General features: G+C 39.1%; 1 protein-coding gene across 4 annotated transcripts in view; it reads left to right on the top strand.

The window, feature by feature from the left end:
* TFDP2 (transcription factor Dp-2) overlaps positions 1-18200 on the top strand; it is a 53907-nt gene that overhangs the window by 27602 nt on the left and 8105 nt on the right. The window contains exons 6-12 of one of the 4 annotated variants that reach the window (XM_058812318.1): positions 2084-2131; positions 3226-3388; positions 3917-4060; positions 6259-6327; positions 7974-8125; positions 12378-12544; positions 17792-17897. In XM_058812318.1, the coding sequence (XP_058668301.1) occupies positions 2084-2131; positions 3226-3388; positions 3917-4060; positions 6259-6327; positions 7974-8125; positions 12378-12544; positions 17792-17897 (849 nt within the window). Of the gene's footprint in view, positions 1-2083; positions 2132-3225; positions 3389-3913; positions 4061-6258; positions 6328-7973; positions 8126-12377; positions 12545-17791; positions 17898-18200 lie in introns of all 4 variants that reach the window. The other 3 variants (XM_058812317.1, XM_058812320.1, XM_058812319.1) reach the window with 3 other exon arrangements.

Here is an 18200-nt window from a genome sequence, read left to right as displayed (position 1 = left end):
CCTACAAGGGGAGAGACTATCAAAACACTTCAACAGGCATTTAAGAATAAACTCTTAATAGAACACTTTGAATATAATCAGTGTGCTATTTTTATTACTATTCTACATTAACGACAAGTTTCGTGGGGTTCTGAGGTGCTCCAGCCAAACATGACTTTCTTTATCTCATCTAATTAAATCTGGTCTTTACATTGTTTCTTGGTATTTTGTTTTAATATCAGTACTGCTGAGCTTAGCTGTCTGAAAACAGAAATGTAGTGCTTTGCCACTGAAAAAGTAATACATTTCTGCATCTAGATTAATTTTTCTAATCAGTGATGAATGTCAATATTACCTTTTCAACAGTAAAGATGGGAAATGGAACATCTAGGAGAGCAGGAATGAGAGTGCAATATTTGTGCCTTGACTTTTCTCCATTTTACTGTGTAAGCAAGGTCTGTCATAGGTTGTACTTCCCAATTACTGTATTCCTCCCCAGAGAGTCAATAAACTGCAGGCCCAGCACACAGTTTTTAGGCTGATTTTTTTTTTTCCTAGCTGAGTGTTCATTTCCTGAAATACCTACACTTAGTTCTGATTTTATTTGAGAAAGTAGTTGTCAAAGATCACTTTTTTCTGCACATTTTGTGAAAAGTGGAGGCCAGACAGAGGTTCTTTTCAGTACCCAGAAGAGGGACAAACTCTGCTGTCTGGTCACAGCTTGCTGAACCAGAGAATTGACAGCCCTCACTGCCGTGCAGTGGAGAGCATTCCCAGGGCAGCCTTGGGCAGTGCATCAGCCACCACCACCAGGCAGCACCGTCCTGTTTGTGTGCTGCCCAAGTCCACACACGGGATTTCCAGTGAGCCTCATCCACTAAAAGGCTCGAGCTGACTCCAGACACAGCAGTCAGTAGTGATACATGCAGGAGTCCATACAATGGGCCGTATTTTCATTTGAGGAACAGAGCTAAGGAAGGGTCTGTGGTATTCCTGAACCGAGATAGCAAGCCATTGCTGAAGACACTTCAGAAGACAGCTTGCTTTACCTATTGTTTACTTCACAGACTCCAAATTATTTCCAAAAGGAGAGGAGCAGGTTCACTGGCAGGACTCAGCACAGGCTCTGGCAGCCTGGTGTGCAGAGCAGGGCACAGCTCTCACTCACTCCCTGCTGTCCCAGGCCCGTGCCCAGGGCAGCCCCCAGCCCAGCTGCTCAGCCCCCAGTTAAGCACCATGGACAGAAATCCCTTTGGTGCTGCTGAGGGAGGGGCCTGGTTGTGCACTCTGGATCACACAGCCAAAGTGTGCTGGCTCTCAAGCCCAGCTTTTCAAACCCCTCATTTTTGTTTAGCTGCCTTCCCAGCAGTGGCAGGTGTTGAGCTGTAGGTCTGTGCTGGGAGCCCAGCTTTGGAAAGCACAGGGACACAGCGTTTCCCAGCTCAGCACAGCTCTTGGGCACTGCCTGGGGCTGCTGCAGGGAAAGGCAGGGCTGGAGAGCAGCTCCTGCTTGCTGTGGGGAATAAACTGGAGGAAAAGAATGGCCAGTGATTGCAGACTGCTGCTGCTGCTGTTCAAAATTCATAGCAGCTGCTTCTTCAGAGTCTTTCTCCAGCTCTGTATGCATCAGCTCTAACAGGAATATGTTTAGTGTTTTACCCTGGGTTTTGTTTAAAGATTCCTAAACATTCACTGGCTTGAAAATATAAGATGTATCTTATGCACTGTTTCAAGACATTTTTCTTCCATATGGAGGAATTTTAAATAGGAATTTTCAAAGGAGCCCAGCTTTTTCTTTTTGATGGACTTTGGACATCAAGCTCACACAGCACTTCCTGTAGTTCCAGGTGAAGTGACTTCCCTCAATGCCTGTGGGCAAAGCATGGTAAAATTTGGAATAGAATTTGTCTGGCAGTGTGCTCTGACAACTTCCTCCACAAGTCCTAACCACCTTCCCTCAAATTTTGTCAAGCTCTGTGTGTTGTATTTTTCCCTTTCAGTAAACATGTAACAGCAAACACTAGAACCAGCTAGGTCCCATATACAGTGATTTTAGTGGTCCATAATGTTATTTTCAACCTAAGTTTGAATTGTCTTGTCTTAGGGAGCGAAAACGGACTCAAGAAATTATAGAGTCAGATTTTTCAGAAAGGTGAGTGTTACTGAATGTGTATGTTGTGTATGGAGTCATACCTGCTTTACTTCAGATTTGCCTTTCATAAAGATAAGTGCCCAGTTCCTGCTTTCAGCAGTTTTCACTCCTTCACATCAAAAGTGTGTTGTGGTTTTTTTTTTTAGTCTGCTGATGTTCCTTTTTATTCTTTTTTGTTCATTTTACCTGTATTCTGTTTTCTTTGGTACATTCACAATTTTGAAAACCATTCTTGTTTTTTTAATAGTTTCTTTAGCTTTTTACTGCTGATGGGGGCCCTTTTTCTGTAAAATAACAGCTCTCCCTGGAGCACATTGTCAAATGAAACCATGAGACTGATTAAAAATAAAAGGAAAAAAGAAACAAAAACAGCACAGCTGAACTTTTTAAAGGCTTCTATTGAATTACATATCCAGATCTAGTTTGTGTGATAAAAACAACTGCTCTTTCTATTACCATTACCTTTTCTGGAAGAAGGTGAATGGCAAATAACCCTGACAGTTTGCCAGTTCTTAATTTAGCACCTTAAAATCCAATGACTATGTACTTACTCTGCACAAAAGAGATTCTTGTGTCTGTTCTATGATGGATGCATCATAGAATAGATGGATGTATAGGTCTATATACTGTGATGTATATGTGTGGATATATTCTATGATGGACACATTTTAATTCCCTCAATGACCAAGTTTAGTATCTCCTGCTGTATATTACACAGGGAGGTTTGAGCCTTTCTATTTTAGGCACACACATGAGAGCTCCACATAGACATAGCTCCCAGGTACATAAGCACCCTGGGAGATTCTCCTCTTTTTTTTGGTTGTTCTTCTGTGAGACTACCTGGAGATGAATTACAAATCCATTTTAAGCATCTTCCCAGCAGCATGTGTTCAAATGCTACCAGTGTAGAAATAGTCAAGGAAGGGGCTCTAGTGCACTTTTTTGCCAACTTGTAAGAAACAAGAAATTGATGCAAAACTTTTATTTTTCATTTACATAGTCCAGATTTCTGTTACAAAGTGCAGACCTTTTGCTGTGTAACAAAGTACCTTATTAACATTCAATGTATTAAAATAATACTTTTCTCTTTTCAGTAAGAGAAGCAAGAAAGGAGATAAAAATGGGAAGGGTCTGAGGCATTTTTCAATGAAAGTTTGTGAAAAAGTTCAACGTAAAGGAACAACTTCATACAATGAAGTCGCTGATGAGCTGGTATCAGAATTCACAAATTCTAACAGCCACCTAGCAACAGATTCAGTAAGCAAATATGTGTTGAATTTTGTTATACCAATACAGGTTTGTCTGTTTTATCATGGAATTCTGTTTCTGCACTGTCCTGCCACAGTCCATACTCTCCTTCACTTAACTAGTTCTCAAATATAAAGACTTACCATTTGAAATCTCAAAATACAGAATTAAGGTGAAGAATTGAACTCCCTCTAAATTATAAACAAAGTAGAAGAATCTGACAAAATAACTAACTTTAAGAAAAGGCTACTCTTGTACATGTGGTCTTGTCAGGCTTTTCAACTGTGCCAGACTTACCATGATGGAATTTCCTGCAGAGGTGCTTCAGGAAGACTTGAAACTTCCATTTGCAACCAAGCATGCTCATGTGGTGTCAAGGGGTATCACAGGTGAAGGATTGTGGTTTAACACCACTCTGACCAGAACTGCCATTCACCATTTGAGCTGCTCCATGTCTGTGGAGGATGTGTTCAATTGCTTTTCCTTTTTTATTTCAATTCTTTTGTGGTAATTAGTGTTGTATTGTTTTCTTAGCAGGCTTATGATCAGAAGAACATTAGACGGAGAGTTTACGATGCGCTCAACGTCCTGATGGCAATGAACATCATTTCAAAGGAGAAGAAGGAAATCCGATGGATCGGCCTTCCCACAAACTCAGCTCAGGAGTGTCAGAATCTAGAGGTACATGGGAAATTCTGGCTTGTTCCCATGTTCTGATAATTGACTTGCTCTTCTTTAGCAGAGGGATTTTTTTTCTTAATTTGAACCTGATTGGTTTTGATGCTTGTGCACTATGGAAATACAAATTCTGATATTGGAATAAACTGAAAAAATATGTTTGTGTATGCTTAGTTCGGTTTCATTTAGTATACATTATATTTAGTTTTTTTAAAAAGCCAAGCTGTTTACCTTACAAAAATGGTCATTGGTGAAATCAGGGATTATTTTTAAGATTAAAGTCTGTCATACCTTGAAATAACCAGAAGAAAGTAAAAAGAATTTATGGTTCAGTTATGCTTACAAAATGGTTTCCATTTAAAATGAGACCAATTCTCTGTTAATGTCTGTACTGGGAAATATAATTCAAAGGGAATTAAATTGAAAAAAATTCCTGCTGGAATGTCAGATACTAGTTATGATCTGCCAGAGAAAGCAAGAAGAAGTTTTACTTATCAGTTATTTTCATTATTTTTCCAGCAGACTAAGAGTTACAGTGTTTTTTGCAGGGATGCCAGAATTTATGTGCACAAATGTTGCCTGTCCTTCAGGCCAAATGTGCTATAAATAAAAAGCACAAATCACTGAATTTACTGCAGCCTGCTGTAATGGCTGTCTGCAAGTACATCTCCATTTGTGACACTTGGACATTAGGTATCTTAAAAGGTGGGTGGGTGCCTCTGCAGTACAGAACAGTTCTTTTTGTGCAGGGTCATTTACATCAATTGTCTTTCTAGATGTGGTAAGAGAAAAGCTTTTACTGTCGTTTTCCATTACAGTGACTTGAAAAATACATCCATCCAAGGAGAATGCATGTGTTCAATCATTATGCTCCAGGATGTTTTTTTTAATTCTAGATAAATCTACATTTTGCATGCATTCATGTGAATGCATTGTCTCCAGTATAGGCTATTGTTACAAATATGGAACTTGAGTTTCATTGTCTCATCTTCAAGAATCATATGCAATTCACTGTTTCAAGCTGTAAATTACACATGCACAAATTGGAAGCCAGCCATGTTTTTCAAAAAATGTTGCTTCCTCTGACATAATAGAAAAGAATGTAAAACAAAGTTGCATTTTCATGGTGAAATCAGAATTAATTTTGCTTTTAAGGCTGTATAAAGTGGCAACTGCTCTTACAATGTAAATCTGTAATAAGATTACCAGTACAAAAATCACTGCAAAAGAGCTTGTTATATAGGAACCATGCCTGAATGAGAGCTGTACTGCTCACTGGTTTTAAGAGTCACAGCACAGAAAGCCAACTGAAGGATGCATTTTAAACATTAAAATGTGTGAGGAGGGAACCACCACAAAGCGACCTTGCAAATAAGATAGAGAGGAGTTTGGGCCAGCTAAGATTTAAAATACCACATTTTTTAGTTTCAGAGCTTGAATGAAAAGGTAATTTAAGAGTTTAGTATTTTGGGAGCCAGAGATACAGAGATGGCACCAAAGAGGATGATGAGCAAAAAGCCCTTTCAGCCCCAGTGACTGTTGTCCAGTTCTTCAGCATTGCCCCAGAGGACGCTGCCAAACACTGCTGTACCTGCAGGGTGAGCTCTGCCCTGTCCCAGCCCTGCATGTCCCAGGTACAGCAGCCTGCCCACATCAACCAGCAGTAACTGAACTGCTGCAGGAGCTGTGCTCCCACAGAAAATGCCCTTTTTGTTGCTGCAGTCTTGTCAGTTTAGTCAAGTCTCAAACAAAAAGGGGAGGTCACTGGGAGGATATAGGTGATCATAAGCCCAGCCTCCATGTATTTATGTCTAGTTGTTTGCAGCTAGGAGAACAGTGGGACATGCACAATTCCAAAAGAGTGGAGAGCAAAAGGGCACCAAATTGGCACCAGATTGGCACCAAATCAAATACTTGCTCATCCTCTTGAGCAAGTGTTTGATTTGGTGCCAGTTTGCACTCAGTGCAACACAGAAGAGGCAGAATGGGAGGGACATAAAAGTCTCTTGTAATAATTAAATCTTTACTGAACTTAAAACTGTTGACAAAGAAAGACCTTTCAGTCTGCCAGACCTGTTTAATGGAGAAACTCTTATGTCCATGCAATTTGCCCCCATTTGCAGAGAAAACCAGTTCAGTTTGGCACAAGGGAATGGACAAGGTAATTAAGGATCTTGATGCATTTACATTTATCTTTTAAGATAGAAAAGCAGAAGCGGATTGAAAGGATAAAACAGAAGCGAGCCCAACTGCAAGAACTGCTACTGCAGGTATGTTTAATTTTAATTTTTTTCCCCATAAATGAAAATATCAAGTGTAAATCCAACATATTAGACCTTCTGAAGTTCTTTCTAGATTTAACTAACAGCTGTGACACACTAAGGAGAAAAGTTTGACCGGTGTGACCTTTCTGGATTCTGGTAGGGGACCTCCTGCTGACACTCTGTGGTTCAGTTTTGCCTGCTGTAAATCAGCACACTCCATCTGCGTGCCACAAGCTTTCCTAGGTGTTCTGCTGAAGCCCTGCCAACCTCAGTGGGAATAGGAATAAGTCACAAGTCCCCTTTGTTGACTCTAAGTTCCCTCAGAGCTACCCTGAGTCATTATCCAAATTTTCTCTTTGGTCTAAGCTATGAAGTTCACAACAGAACTTGTGTAAATGTGTGCAGAGTTGTTTTGGGGAACGTAGACATTTCTGGATCTTGAGTGGAAGGCTGGCAAATCCAACACCTTTACTTTCTGCCCCATACCTTTGAGATTACTTTTAGGTTTAATTGCTGAAATATATTTCAAATGCATCTTGTTTATAAAGTAACATTTTATAAATATAGTTATGAGCATTCCTTAACATTCTAGTCTGTGCTGACTTTTAGTAATTTAAATGTAATCAAATGATTTTATGAGATTTCAGGCAACAAGGCTACACTTTATTGCTAGTCAACTACAGTGATACAGTTTTCATGTAATTGATACTCACTGAAACTTTCAAATATCTGATGCTTTTCTTTGTTGGTCACTAAAAGCTGTTTCTCCACTTAGGGTACAATTGGGATTCTATCATCTGTCTGACCCAATACAGCAGCAGTTCCTCCAACAATAACATGAAATTACACTAGTGAAAATAAGGCACCTCAGGCCCTCTTAACTTTTAGTCCAAATATTGACAGAGTTGATTTCCTTACTTTTCACAACTGTCATTATTGCCCTGATTGTGTTGATTGCCAAAGGATTTGCTAGTCCTTTGGGATTGTGGCTATCCATCTTTTTCCCCTTAAATGGAATAAGCAGTGCCTCAGGTGGGTAAGTTCACTGACTTTTAGTCCCTCAAATAACCTAAAATAATTTCCTAAATGCACACATTTTCATACATGTGCAGTCAGATATAAGAAACCAGCAGGCAGAGAGCGGTGTCACAAACAGCATCTGCTTAATACCTTCCAGAGGAGAGAGAATTCTTTTGAGAGGGAGAAGAAGGTGATGGATGAGAAGGGAAAGAGAATAAAAATACAGATATGGGAAGTGGGGGAACTTCTGTTTCAGTGTAGGTATCTCCTACCCTGAGGCAATTACACAAAAAAAGTACCAGAGAAGACCTCTGACTCCAGAGCCTTTTCAAAGGCATTGGGGAAGCATTCTCCAGCATGCCTTAGTGCTCCTTTCTTGTTTCTTCTCCAGGGAATATGAGGGGAAACAGTCAATAATAAATGTGTGCAAAAATTGAGTTTAACTTCTGCTCCTGGTGAACTTCACTAGTGCCAAGAGAAAGTAAGGCCACAACTCACTTTTGACAAAAAATTACTGAAGGTATTGAGAGTTGGTAAATAAGACATTATGGTATAAGGTTTCATTTCCTGGAAACACTGATGTCTGCTCTTTTACTGTCAGTGATCATTTTTTTCTTTCTTTTATTTTACAGCAAATAGCATTTAAAAACTTGGTACAAAGAAATCAGCAAAATGAACAGCAAAATCAAGGCCCTCCATCTTTGACCTCCACAATACAGCTGCCTTTCTTAATAGTCAACACTAGCAAAAGAACAATTATAGACTGCAGCATATCAAGTGATAAGTGAGTGTTTGTGAAATTAATTTTTATTATTTTATTTTCTTTGTGGACTGGAATTTTTCCTCAAACAAGTGAGGGAAATTTTTCTAGTTTACTAGAAGTAATTATTGCATTTACGTTTGCAGCTGTCACTTCAGGGGGTTGCTTGTTGTTGTTTTCAATATTTAATGCAACTGCAGTAATAATATGGATGAGTTTATTAACACTGCCTTACAATCTCTAGTTAAAACAGGCTGACTTTTACTATTGTAAAAGGCACTTCAGGCTGACATTTCAAAGAGCATTCCCTGCACAGAAGAAATAACTGAATGAAACTGTTTACTAGGAGAGCACTACCTTTTAAAGCAGCCATGTGAATTCTTACTCTTAGTATGCCATAAAAATGTACACAGTCAGAAATACAAGGTTACCCATGTGACACAAAAGTAACATACTCCAGGTGATGATAACAACTTTGAAAATGTTTTTTAACAGCAAAAAGTTCTTTGAAGGAAAAGATACAGAGATTTGTAATGCTTTGTGAGCAAACTGCTACAGTTGCATTCACATTCATCTGAAAATCTTCCAGTTACATAATTGTGGGTGTTTGTGCTTTTCATCCTGTGAAAATATGGCTGAAGTTTGAGGTGCTGTTACCTTAACTGGTAATCTGCTCACAATCAGTTTATTAGCTGGAAATAGCTGGCTTTGCTCTAATACTGTAGATTACAGATTTCTCTCTGTGGTATGCAAATCCTGTACTGAACTTCAAGTCAATTACACAGCAAAAATAGACAGACTCTAGTAACCCATGCACCAGCATGCAAAACAGCAATTAAAAGCTGATTTTTTGTAGAAAATTCAATGAAGTTCAGTATATTCTATCACAAAACTTGTGGAATGCTCTCAAGAGCACTGCAGTTCAGCAAGTTGGGAACTTTAGGATCATTTTTGATTTAGTATAATTATACCCTTATTCTGTAGTCTCATTTTAAAGGTCTTCCTGCTCTTTTAAACAGGACTCTACATTTAGGTTTGAAGTTGTTAAAGAGTTGAACAATTTCATACTGACACTTCAGAACTGCTGTTTTGAGCTGTCAGAGATTAATCTGGCATTTGGGATCCAGAGCAGTGTAACGCGCTTCTGTGCTCTCCAGCTGTGTGAAAACACTCCCTACTAAAAGTGAGCACACCAAAATTATTGTTGTTGATACTTCAGTTTATATAACTCAGCTGTGGTAGTGTGTCACCTGGAGGTCATTAAGTGTACAACCCAAATTAAGCCAACTTTCCACTGGGGTTATTATTTGTGCAACTAATTAGTGGCAGCAGTAATAGGTAAACAGTGCCAGAAGCTGCTCTGTTTTAACCACTGTTACACTGATCTGCTAAATAAGGCAGTTAGCAAAGGTGGTTTGGTGATTTCCCAGTCTGTAGTTAATTGGGGAGTGTTTCTGCTGCCTGACTCCATCACTGGTCAGCTTGAGGGCTTGCTCTGCACTTGGTTCCAGACTGAATCCTTTTTTTAAGGGGCTTCCATTTTCCTTTCTTCTCCAAATAACATTTATATAAAGTACTGCTGTTAGTAAGTCCAATGAAGAGCCAAGCTCACAGCATTAGCTACTCAAAACTGTAGAGGAATTACAAAATTACAGAGGAACTTCTACAGAAAGTAATTGCTTTGAAATGTCGTACATATAAGGGTGATACAGTATCAGAAGGAAAATAGGTGTGTGTCCTCTAAGTGTTTTCCTATGCAAGAACAGCCAAAACAGAGCAAAATGTCTCACAAATAAATTAAAAAAAAAAAGAGAGAGAAGTTATTGGGCAAGTTTTGTTTAGGGTTTGAGAAGGCAGATGGGTGCCAAGCAGCATGCTGGGAATGGCATTTCTGAAGCTGGAGCGGGAAAAGCAAAGTCTTCAGGTAATAAGGAAGTAGTTAAGAACTAATTTTAAAGATGAGGCACCTGAACAAGTAAGTCCCATTTAAACAGGAAAAATTTATTTAGTGTATATGGTACTTCTGTATAAATGCTGTTGGTCCTAGAAAAAAAAAAAAAAGAAAAAGTAGCCAGAATACCTTGTTGTAAAGAAGCATTCAGACACAATAGATGTATCAGAAACTTGGAAAATTAGAACATCTCTAAGAGGAAATGCAGATTTTGTACAGCACTGGAGATACAGTGCTGTATATTAGCAAGAACATGTAGGAAGTGGCCTCTTGTACCCTTACAGAAAGAATTGCCTGTAGCAGCAGAAAATCCAGATTAAAATCACTGGTGATCAAATTTGCACTTATCATGGGAAAGGGGCTGGAAGTGTACCCAAATTTTGTATACACAGTATTAATGGCCTCTGGACCTGCCTTGTATCACTGAATAATAACATGGTAGCCCAGCAGATAATTCCTGTGAGAACAAAAGTCGATTTCTCAGTAACAACTGAAATCATGCTGGGAATTACCAGGAAAACCAGCAAGGACTACAGTGTAAAGCTAGATGCATGTAGTGCTTTATATCTGGAATACTACACTCTCATGTTCTTGGGACAAGTATGGCATAACCAAGAGAGACAGGAGGGCAGCAAGAAGGGCTGAGGCTGTGGAAGGGCTTTGACAGAAGGAGCAGATGGGCTCTTTGGCCTAGAGAGGAGAGGACAGTGCATTCCCAGGTGTCTCAAAAGTCATGAGTGATATGGGAACATGTATAGAGAACAGCTGCACACAGTTGCTTATTAAATTGAGAGATATTAAGAGAAGAAACCAGGTGATGACAAAAAGGTTTTTGTAACACTCTATGCAAGTAGTAATATTTGATTTTGTTCATGGTAAAAGTTTATAGTTCAGAAGAGGATCATGTTAAGTGCCTGAAAGAAAATCTTCAAAAAGCTGTTAACAGCAAAATGGAAGTGTAGGGATTTCCTGTATCAGTGACTGCAGGCTGCTGGAAACTAAACTGGGGAAATACTGAAGACTGTAAATTTCTCAGTTTGGAAACTTGCTGGCAAAGGCAAATAAGTTGCCTTCCTTTCTGACATCCAGTATTTGGCCACAGCACATGGGAGAAGAATTGCAGAGCTATCAATAAATGCAGCTTTTGATGCTGTGCCATAAATTGGAATTGAGTTATGAGTCAGTAATTACAGCTTGCTGGTGGTAGCTTGGTATGACACCGAGCTGTGCCAGTTTAGGCAGCAGCGATGTAATTGTACAGGTTGAAATGAAAATGGCACATCTTATTTTCCTTCTTAATGTGATTATGCTGAAATAAATAAAGGTACATAAACAATAGGTTTAACAAGTAATATGGTATGAGTAACAGAAGAAATGCTGTGTATAACTGATAATTACACCCAGCACAAAACATTATATTACAAATTAAAAATTCTGTGTATAAACTCAAGAACTGTAAAGCTTCCAAGTTTCCTGGTTCAGGTATAAGAAAATCAGTATTAGAAAACAGCCTAGCAAGAAAATTGACATGTGACATGAGCTTGGAGAGATAATGGAAGACCCACCAGTGAGTTATCTTTTAAAGACTGTATCTCACAGATGAGTTGCTTTTCCAAGGATAAAGGTTTTGTTGGCAGGACAGGAGGTACTGGGAACTGAGCCTTATTTTACAGACCAGAACTGTCCAGGCTTTTAATACCTGTGATGACAGTGTAAGACCAGCCTAAATGCCCCTGCATTTCTTAAAGCTGTCTGAAGTTTATATCTCAATTTCCATTTTTATATGCAGTTAAAAACACTTTAAAAGTCCTGCAGCAGAAACAGTGGATTGTGAACACATATGACTCTGAACAGACTGCTTTTCTAGCTGCATCCAAAGAAGCAAAATTATACCAAAGTAAATAGGTCAGTTCACAGGAGGAGTGTTGCACATTAGAACAGAAAGTGAAATGTGAAAGCAGAAAAACAAAATAGTTATTTTGGTGACAGGGCTTCAGGTGACCTTATTGGCTTTAGTGCAAGTGAAGGTTCATGTTTAATCTTCTCCTTTGAATCTACTTAATGAGGTAGAAAATTTTAAACTTTGTTCCTGCAATGGTGAAGTTACTTTAATTGAGAATGTGCCATTTTAAACCTGTAGGCATGCCAGTCACAGAAAAGAGAAAGCATTTCTTGCACTTCTCTTTCCTTGAGGACCCCTTACAGAAAACCAGGACTTCAGGTGCTTACTTTAGTACATGCCAAAACCATCAGAGAAAGAATAGGCAAGAAGAGCGCAGATGTGCTCTTTTCAGAACCATCTCACTTTTAATTTTTTCCATGCAGATTTGAATACCTCTTTAATTTCGATAATACTTTTGAGATTCATGATGACAGTGAGGTGCTGAAAAGAATGGGAATGTCCTTTGGGCTCGAAGCAGGCAAATGCTCAGCTGAGGACCTGAGAACTGCAAAATCACTGGTGCCAAAAGCTTTGGAAGGCTACATCACAGGTAAGTGAAATATTGTTTCTGACCAAATCCATAACCTTACTAAACTGAAGCAAATTTAATTATATTAACTTACATATGTAAATTTCAGGGTTTGTGGGATTTAGTAGGGTTGATACATGAACCAGTTGTTTTGCTGTTAATTTTGGAAGGTTTATCTTAATTGTCCTTAATGCACACTGATTTATAACAGTGTGATGTGTGAGCTGCATTATGAAGAAATTATTTTTTAAATAACTAAGTTGACACCAAGAACAAATTTTTATGTTAGTATTAATTCTGAGTAACTGAATGTATGGAGGAGCAAACTGGAAGAAGGCAGCTCTTCCCAAGCTGAGGAAAAGGAAAGAAAAAAGAGCACCTTGAGCTGGTTGGGTGTAATCCCTCAGAAGCCAGCAGGTGCCACCTGAGAACTGAGCTTCTCTAAATAAAGCAGGTCCAAAGCCTTCAGGACAGGTGTCCCAGGCAGGGGCTTTTACCTGCTCTGTTTGAACAGGTCGTGCTTAGACACAAGACCAGAACTCCTTCAGTCCATCCCTGGACTAGAGCTGCCACAATTGGCTGTCACTTCCTATAGTTACTGTCACTGTGTCCTTGCTGCACTCCAGCTTTAACTTAGCCCAGCATTTTCTCAAGTTTACATTTTAAATGGCTTAACATTTCAAACTACATCAGATGTGCTTATGTTTATTAACATTTATCTGTATTTTCCTGGTTCTCTTGTCCTGTGGGTTTTAAAACTAAAATTTCCTATTTTATTTTTGATCAATTTTGAAATTGCACCTGAAGTCTTTATAAAATGGCATTCACAACAAAAAGAGAAGTTGAAAGAATTCTTGATTTGTTCCTCACAGGTTCACTCAACTCAACATTATTTATCAGCATGTGATTTATCAGCAGTGTGAAAAAGGGGAAAGGAGCAGAACCCATGTCCTTTAATAGTGTTGCAATGTTGAAGTTACTTAATTGCTCCCATGTGTTGAGGATCAAACTAAAATTCCTTTTTCATTTTAAGCCTGCATTAATTTACCTCCAGGGAATAGGGTTTCCTTACATTTGCAAAAAACCCAGTGTCATGACACTGTTTACTGAGTACTTCCCTAGTAGCAAACCAGCAGCCTGGTACCTGTATAGAGTTTAAATCATAGGAAATGCATTGATTTTATTTTTTACTCAAAAATCATAAAGGCAAGTAATGTACTCTTCATACATGGGTTACATTCAGCTGTTTCAGCCTCTGTAAAAATTAGCTTAGAAGTATTCCTACTAGTATATGTACTTTAAAAAAAAGGTACTTTATTTTACATACCAGTACATGTATTAATTTTAAATATTGATTCTATCTGTTCCTTATTACGTAATTGTGCTACACAAATCTACAGTTAAGAGTATGAATTGCCTAGTGGTGGTTTCTAATTGCAGTAAGTGACCAATAAAAGAAACAGATTTAAATGTTTTGCACAATATATGAAAAGCCAGCATTTACCTGATAACATTTTTTTGTTATCATCCCATATTAACCTTGGGAGGCTTTAGACATTTTCTTACACAGCAAGAGTAGGGAAATAGAAGGGTCATCCCTGGTTTCTAGAATTCATGGTTACTTCTACATTGCCATGATGGCTCTTCCAAGGACAGTGGCTTCAGTTACCACTATACCGGGAGAACAGATCCAGGTCTCTTATTGACTCACTGAGTAAATATATTGCAATCAAGATTCATTATGATCCCAGGAGCTGCTCTAGACAGCCAGTCTAGACAGACACACAACTGCTCTAGAAGCCAGTCCTGTTCTAACATGTCCAAATAGGTGAATTATTTCCTGTACAATATCAGTTTGACCTTAGCCTGGACATTATTTCAGATAATTCCTGACTTCTAAACACTGACAATAGTTTGCACTACAATGCTTACCAGTAGGACTAGAGAAGCAGTTGGAAGAATCCTAAGTGTAAACCAGATAAACTAAAGAAACTTTTACTTGACAAAAAATGTTGGATCATCTCAGCTTTGAAAAGCAGTAACTTTCTATTTGCATTGAACAGGCACATAAAATGCTTGGAACTGCTGAACTGATGATGTGCACATCAAAGCTTTATTGGTGGATTTTCTTTTGAAGAGGATTGTGTGAATTCAGCCATTCTTCTAGTGCCCAAATTTCATAAAAGTAGTGTCTTCTAGGTTTGCTAGTTTCACCATGTTTTAGCAAATAAATGTATTTTTGTAATATGCATTTTAAATATTACATTGGTGTGATTCCCAGGTATGCCTGCCACTGAAATCAGCAGAAGCTGAGGCATATTGACCTCCAAGAGAAAAAGATTCTGTGTATCTTACATTATTTTTGTAACACATTTTTCTGTTGCTTGTCATAACTGACAATGTCTAGTCTAAAACATGACACTTGCCCCAGCTTAAGAGGACATCCCCCAAGGACATAATCCTAATTATACATTCCTGCCCATTTCGGCATTTTGACCCAGGTGATTTCCCATGTGATCTCCCTGAGCTGGTTCCTGGTACTAAACTGCAGGCTTTGTCTGGCAGACAAGTTTGCATCAATTAAACAATTAAACAAAAGAACTATGTAGCAAAGGGCTCCAGCCAGAACAGCTCAAGTGCAAAGGGGGCAGTGAGGTTGCTGGGTGAGCAGAAACACTCCTGGGACAAGCATCAACTCGGACAACAGCAGCCAGAGTAACATCTCTCTTTTTTGGGCTGTACACTTCCTACAGGCACTTACCACAAAACTAAGTCCCACTTTTGTTAGTTGAGTTGTGACTACTAGAAATGAGGCTGCAGATTTTAAGAAATGCAGGAAATAAGGTTTCTGAGGCACTAACAGTTGAGGTAACAACATCTTACCTTATGTATCCCACTAAGGCAGTGAGCAAAGTGGTGCAGTTTAGGACTTGGTTTTTTAACCTGTGTGAAGAAGTGCTCTGCTGTTTACCTGTGTAATTATCCATGACTGGAAGATGGGCTGGAGATGGAACTAAAGAGCTAAGAGCACCCACTGCCTGAGCAAGTTTGTTCAGATGTCAAGAACACTCCCATGCAGCATTTGTACATTAACTGCTAAACTATTGAGGGCATTGCTTTAGAGCCGTCTCAAATAAAGTATAAATTTCTACCAAGAGTATCTGCTACAAGATATGCCTAGTATATAACAATGCCACTATGGATTGGACTGCACCACCTTGGGAAGGTTTATTCAGATTGCTTTCCCTGGTTTTAGGTGTAGCTATTAGTAATTGATCTACACAGCCAGAAGAAATGTCTTTTCATTGTAGGCACACTTCTGTTTTGACAGACTTTAACCATACTGGAAATGGCTTCAACTCCCCACCTTTCACAAACTTCTTATCCCTTGCTCCTCAGAGCCCACTGGAAAATTGAAATACATATTATATTATTGAAATATATATAATATTTAGAAATATGAGACAATTAAAATTCAAGGCAGGGATATGCTTTTATGAATCACCTTTCTGCCATGCTTCTACTTTGCTCTTCAAAAGGAAGACTAATGAGCCATTATCCAGAAATGTTTATAAACCACAAGATTACCAGCAGTGTCTTGTAATTCTTCTGAAATATTAAACATGTACACACAGGTACAGTACTTCAAAATACAGGGAACAACACTGTGGTACAGCTCTATTAGTCTAAATACAATGCAGTCATTCCAAATGATTTAGCCTCCTCCTGCACAGACAGGAGGAAGCTGTGAGAACATGTTCTCTGTAACATGAAACCTGCATTTAGGGCAATCTTGATGAAAGACATCAAGCTCCAGCCGCCCTTAACTGTTCTCATCTATTCTGTCCTCACACATCACCCTAAAACTGCCACTTAGCAACATTTGCTATCATGTTCCAAGGACTGCTGCCAGGAACACCACCCTTGCTAGCCTTGCTTGGTACCATGACATTGAAATACCTTGCTGCAACAGCACAAACCAAGGTAGCCTGTGAAGCCAATGTAACATGGCTGTGTCAGCCTGCTTCAAACAGTCCCTGTGCTAGGCAGCACTGCCAAATCTAGAGGAACCAAAGCTTGACAAGGACACAGGACAAATGAGAATGTGTGTGTAACAAACACAGTTATTTCTCTTACCTGCTGTTATAGAACAACTCGAGATAATTATGAGTAGTACAGTCCCAGTTACTGCCACTGTGCTGTCTAAAACAGAGGCTTGGTTAGGCACAGAGTTTAACAGTAAGGACTCTAACTTCTGATTTAATGCATCCAGCTGGAACCAGATGCAAGTGCCATAGAAAAGAACTAGACAGTCTTGGTAACTTTGTTTTGATGTTAACTTTGTGTTGAGATAGAATTTGGGTAGGTGAATAGAAATGCCTTATCTAAAAAACAAATTAGAAACACAAAAAAAATCCATAAATGTAAGTGGGTCAGTAGACTTGGTTTGGTGATTATCTTGGCAGAAATGTACATAACTGGAAACAACTGACAGGCATAATTACTTCTTAGGGAATTTGAAAACAAGTATTGTGGGGGTTGTTAGTAACCTCTTCACATCTCTCAGGGGGTTTTTAACAAACTGCCTAAAGAAACTTGGCATTATTGCCAGACCATTTTAATGGTCTTAACGCCCCCATTTCCTGTCCCTAGGGAGGACAGTGCCTTTCATGTCTCATGTGCAGTGTACAACAGGCTCTCTCTTCCATTCTTGGCACCAGCCCTTTGCCATGTCCACAGCTGCTGCCCAGCTCTGGCTGGGGGGCACAGTGGCTGAGGAGGCTGCCCCACAGCCAGCCATGAGAGCACCAGGCTGAAACTGCCTGAAACAGCAACACAGAGACTGCCTGGGTGGCTTCACTGCACTGTCTCAAACCCAAATAAATACAATTCCTTTTGTACCTCACCAAGTGGGGCAGCCAAGGCTTGGAGCTGTCTGGGCATTTCACAGGGTCAGGCTGTGGCAGTAAGTTTCCATGAAGGACTCCAGAACTCATTTCAGGTACCTGTGATTGCATATAGTCACCAGCCAGGTGAATCTTCTTCAGACAGAGGGAAAAGCTGAGTGCAAGGCTTAAGTGAATCCACAAACACAGGATATCATTTCATCTTGATTAAACAGGACACATGTACAGTATAAAACTCAAGCTACTGGTACCTTCTAAACTAAATTAAGGGATCCTAATTGCAAAGAGAATGCAAAGTTTAAAAATGTAAAAGAAAGAAAAAATGTAAGTAACTATCATAAATAGTTATGCTTTCTTCTAGATATGTCTGCGGGATTTTCATGGGTAAACCAAGGGTTAATTTCAAGTTCAGCACAAGCAGTTTCCCATTTTGAGGCAGCTGGAAGCACATATGGTGCTAAATCAAGGTAAATAAAATTATTTTTTATTCAAGAATAGTTATATATGCTTGTGGTACTTTAGTAACCTTGCTATTTCATACCATTTGCATGCAGGAATTGAGATATTATCATGGCTGATTTTGATGGTGAAAAAGTCTCTGTCTTCCTTGAAGGAAAATTATGTTTGAGAGGTCAAATCAACATGCTTTGAACATTGACCATACCAGCTATTTTGTACCTATGTTTCATAAGAATAGAATCACTTCCAAGCCCCTTTTCCTGATTAACCCTAAATTCCTGCCTGGGCATGACTACAGACAGATAATTACA

Source organism: Ammospiza caudacuta, chromosome 11 (genome assembly GCF_027887145.1).
Source record: "Ammospiza caudacuta isolate bAmmCau1 chromosome 11, bAmmCau1.pri, whole genome shotgun sequence".
NCBI lineage: Eukaryota > Metazoa > Chordata > Aves > Passeriformes > Passerellidae > Ammospiza > Ammospiza caudacuta.
This window is presented reverse-complemented; position numbering and strand designations above follow the sequence as displayed.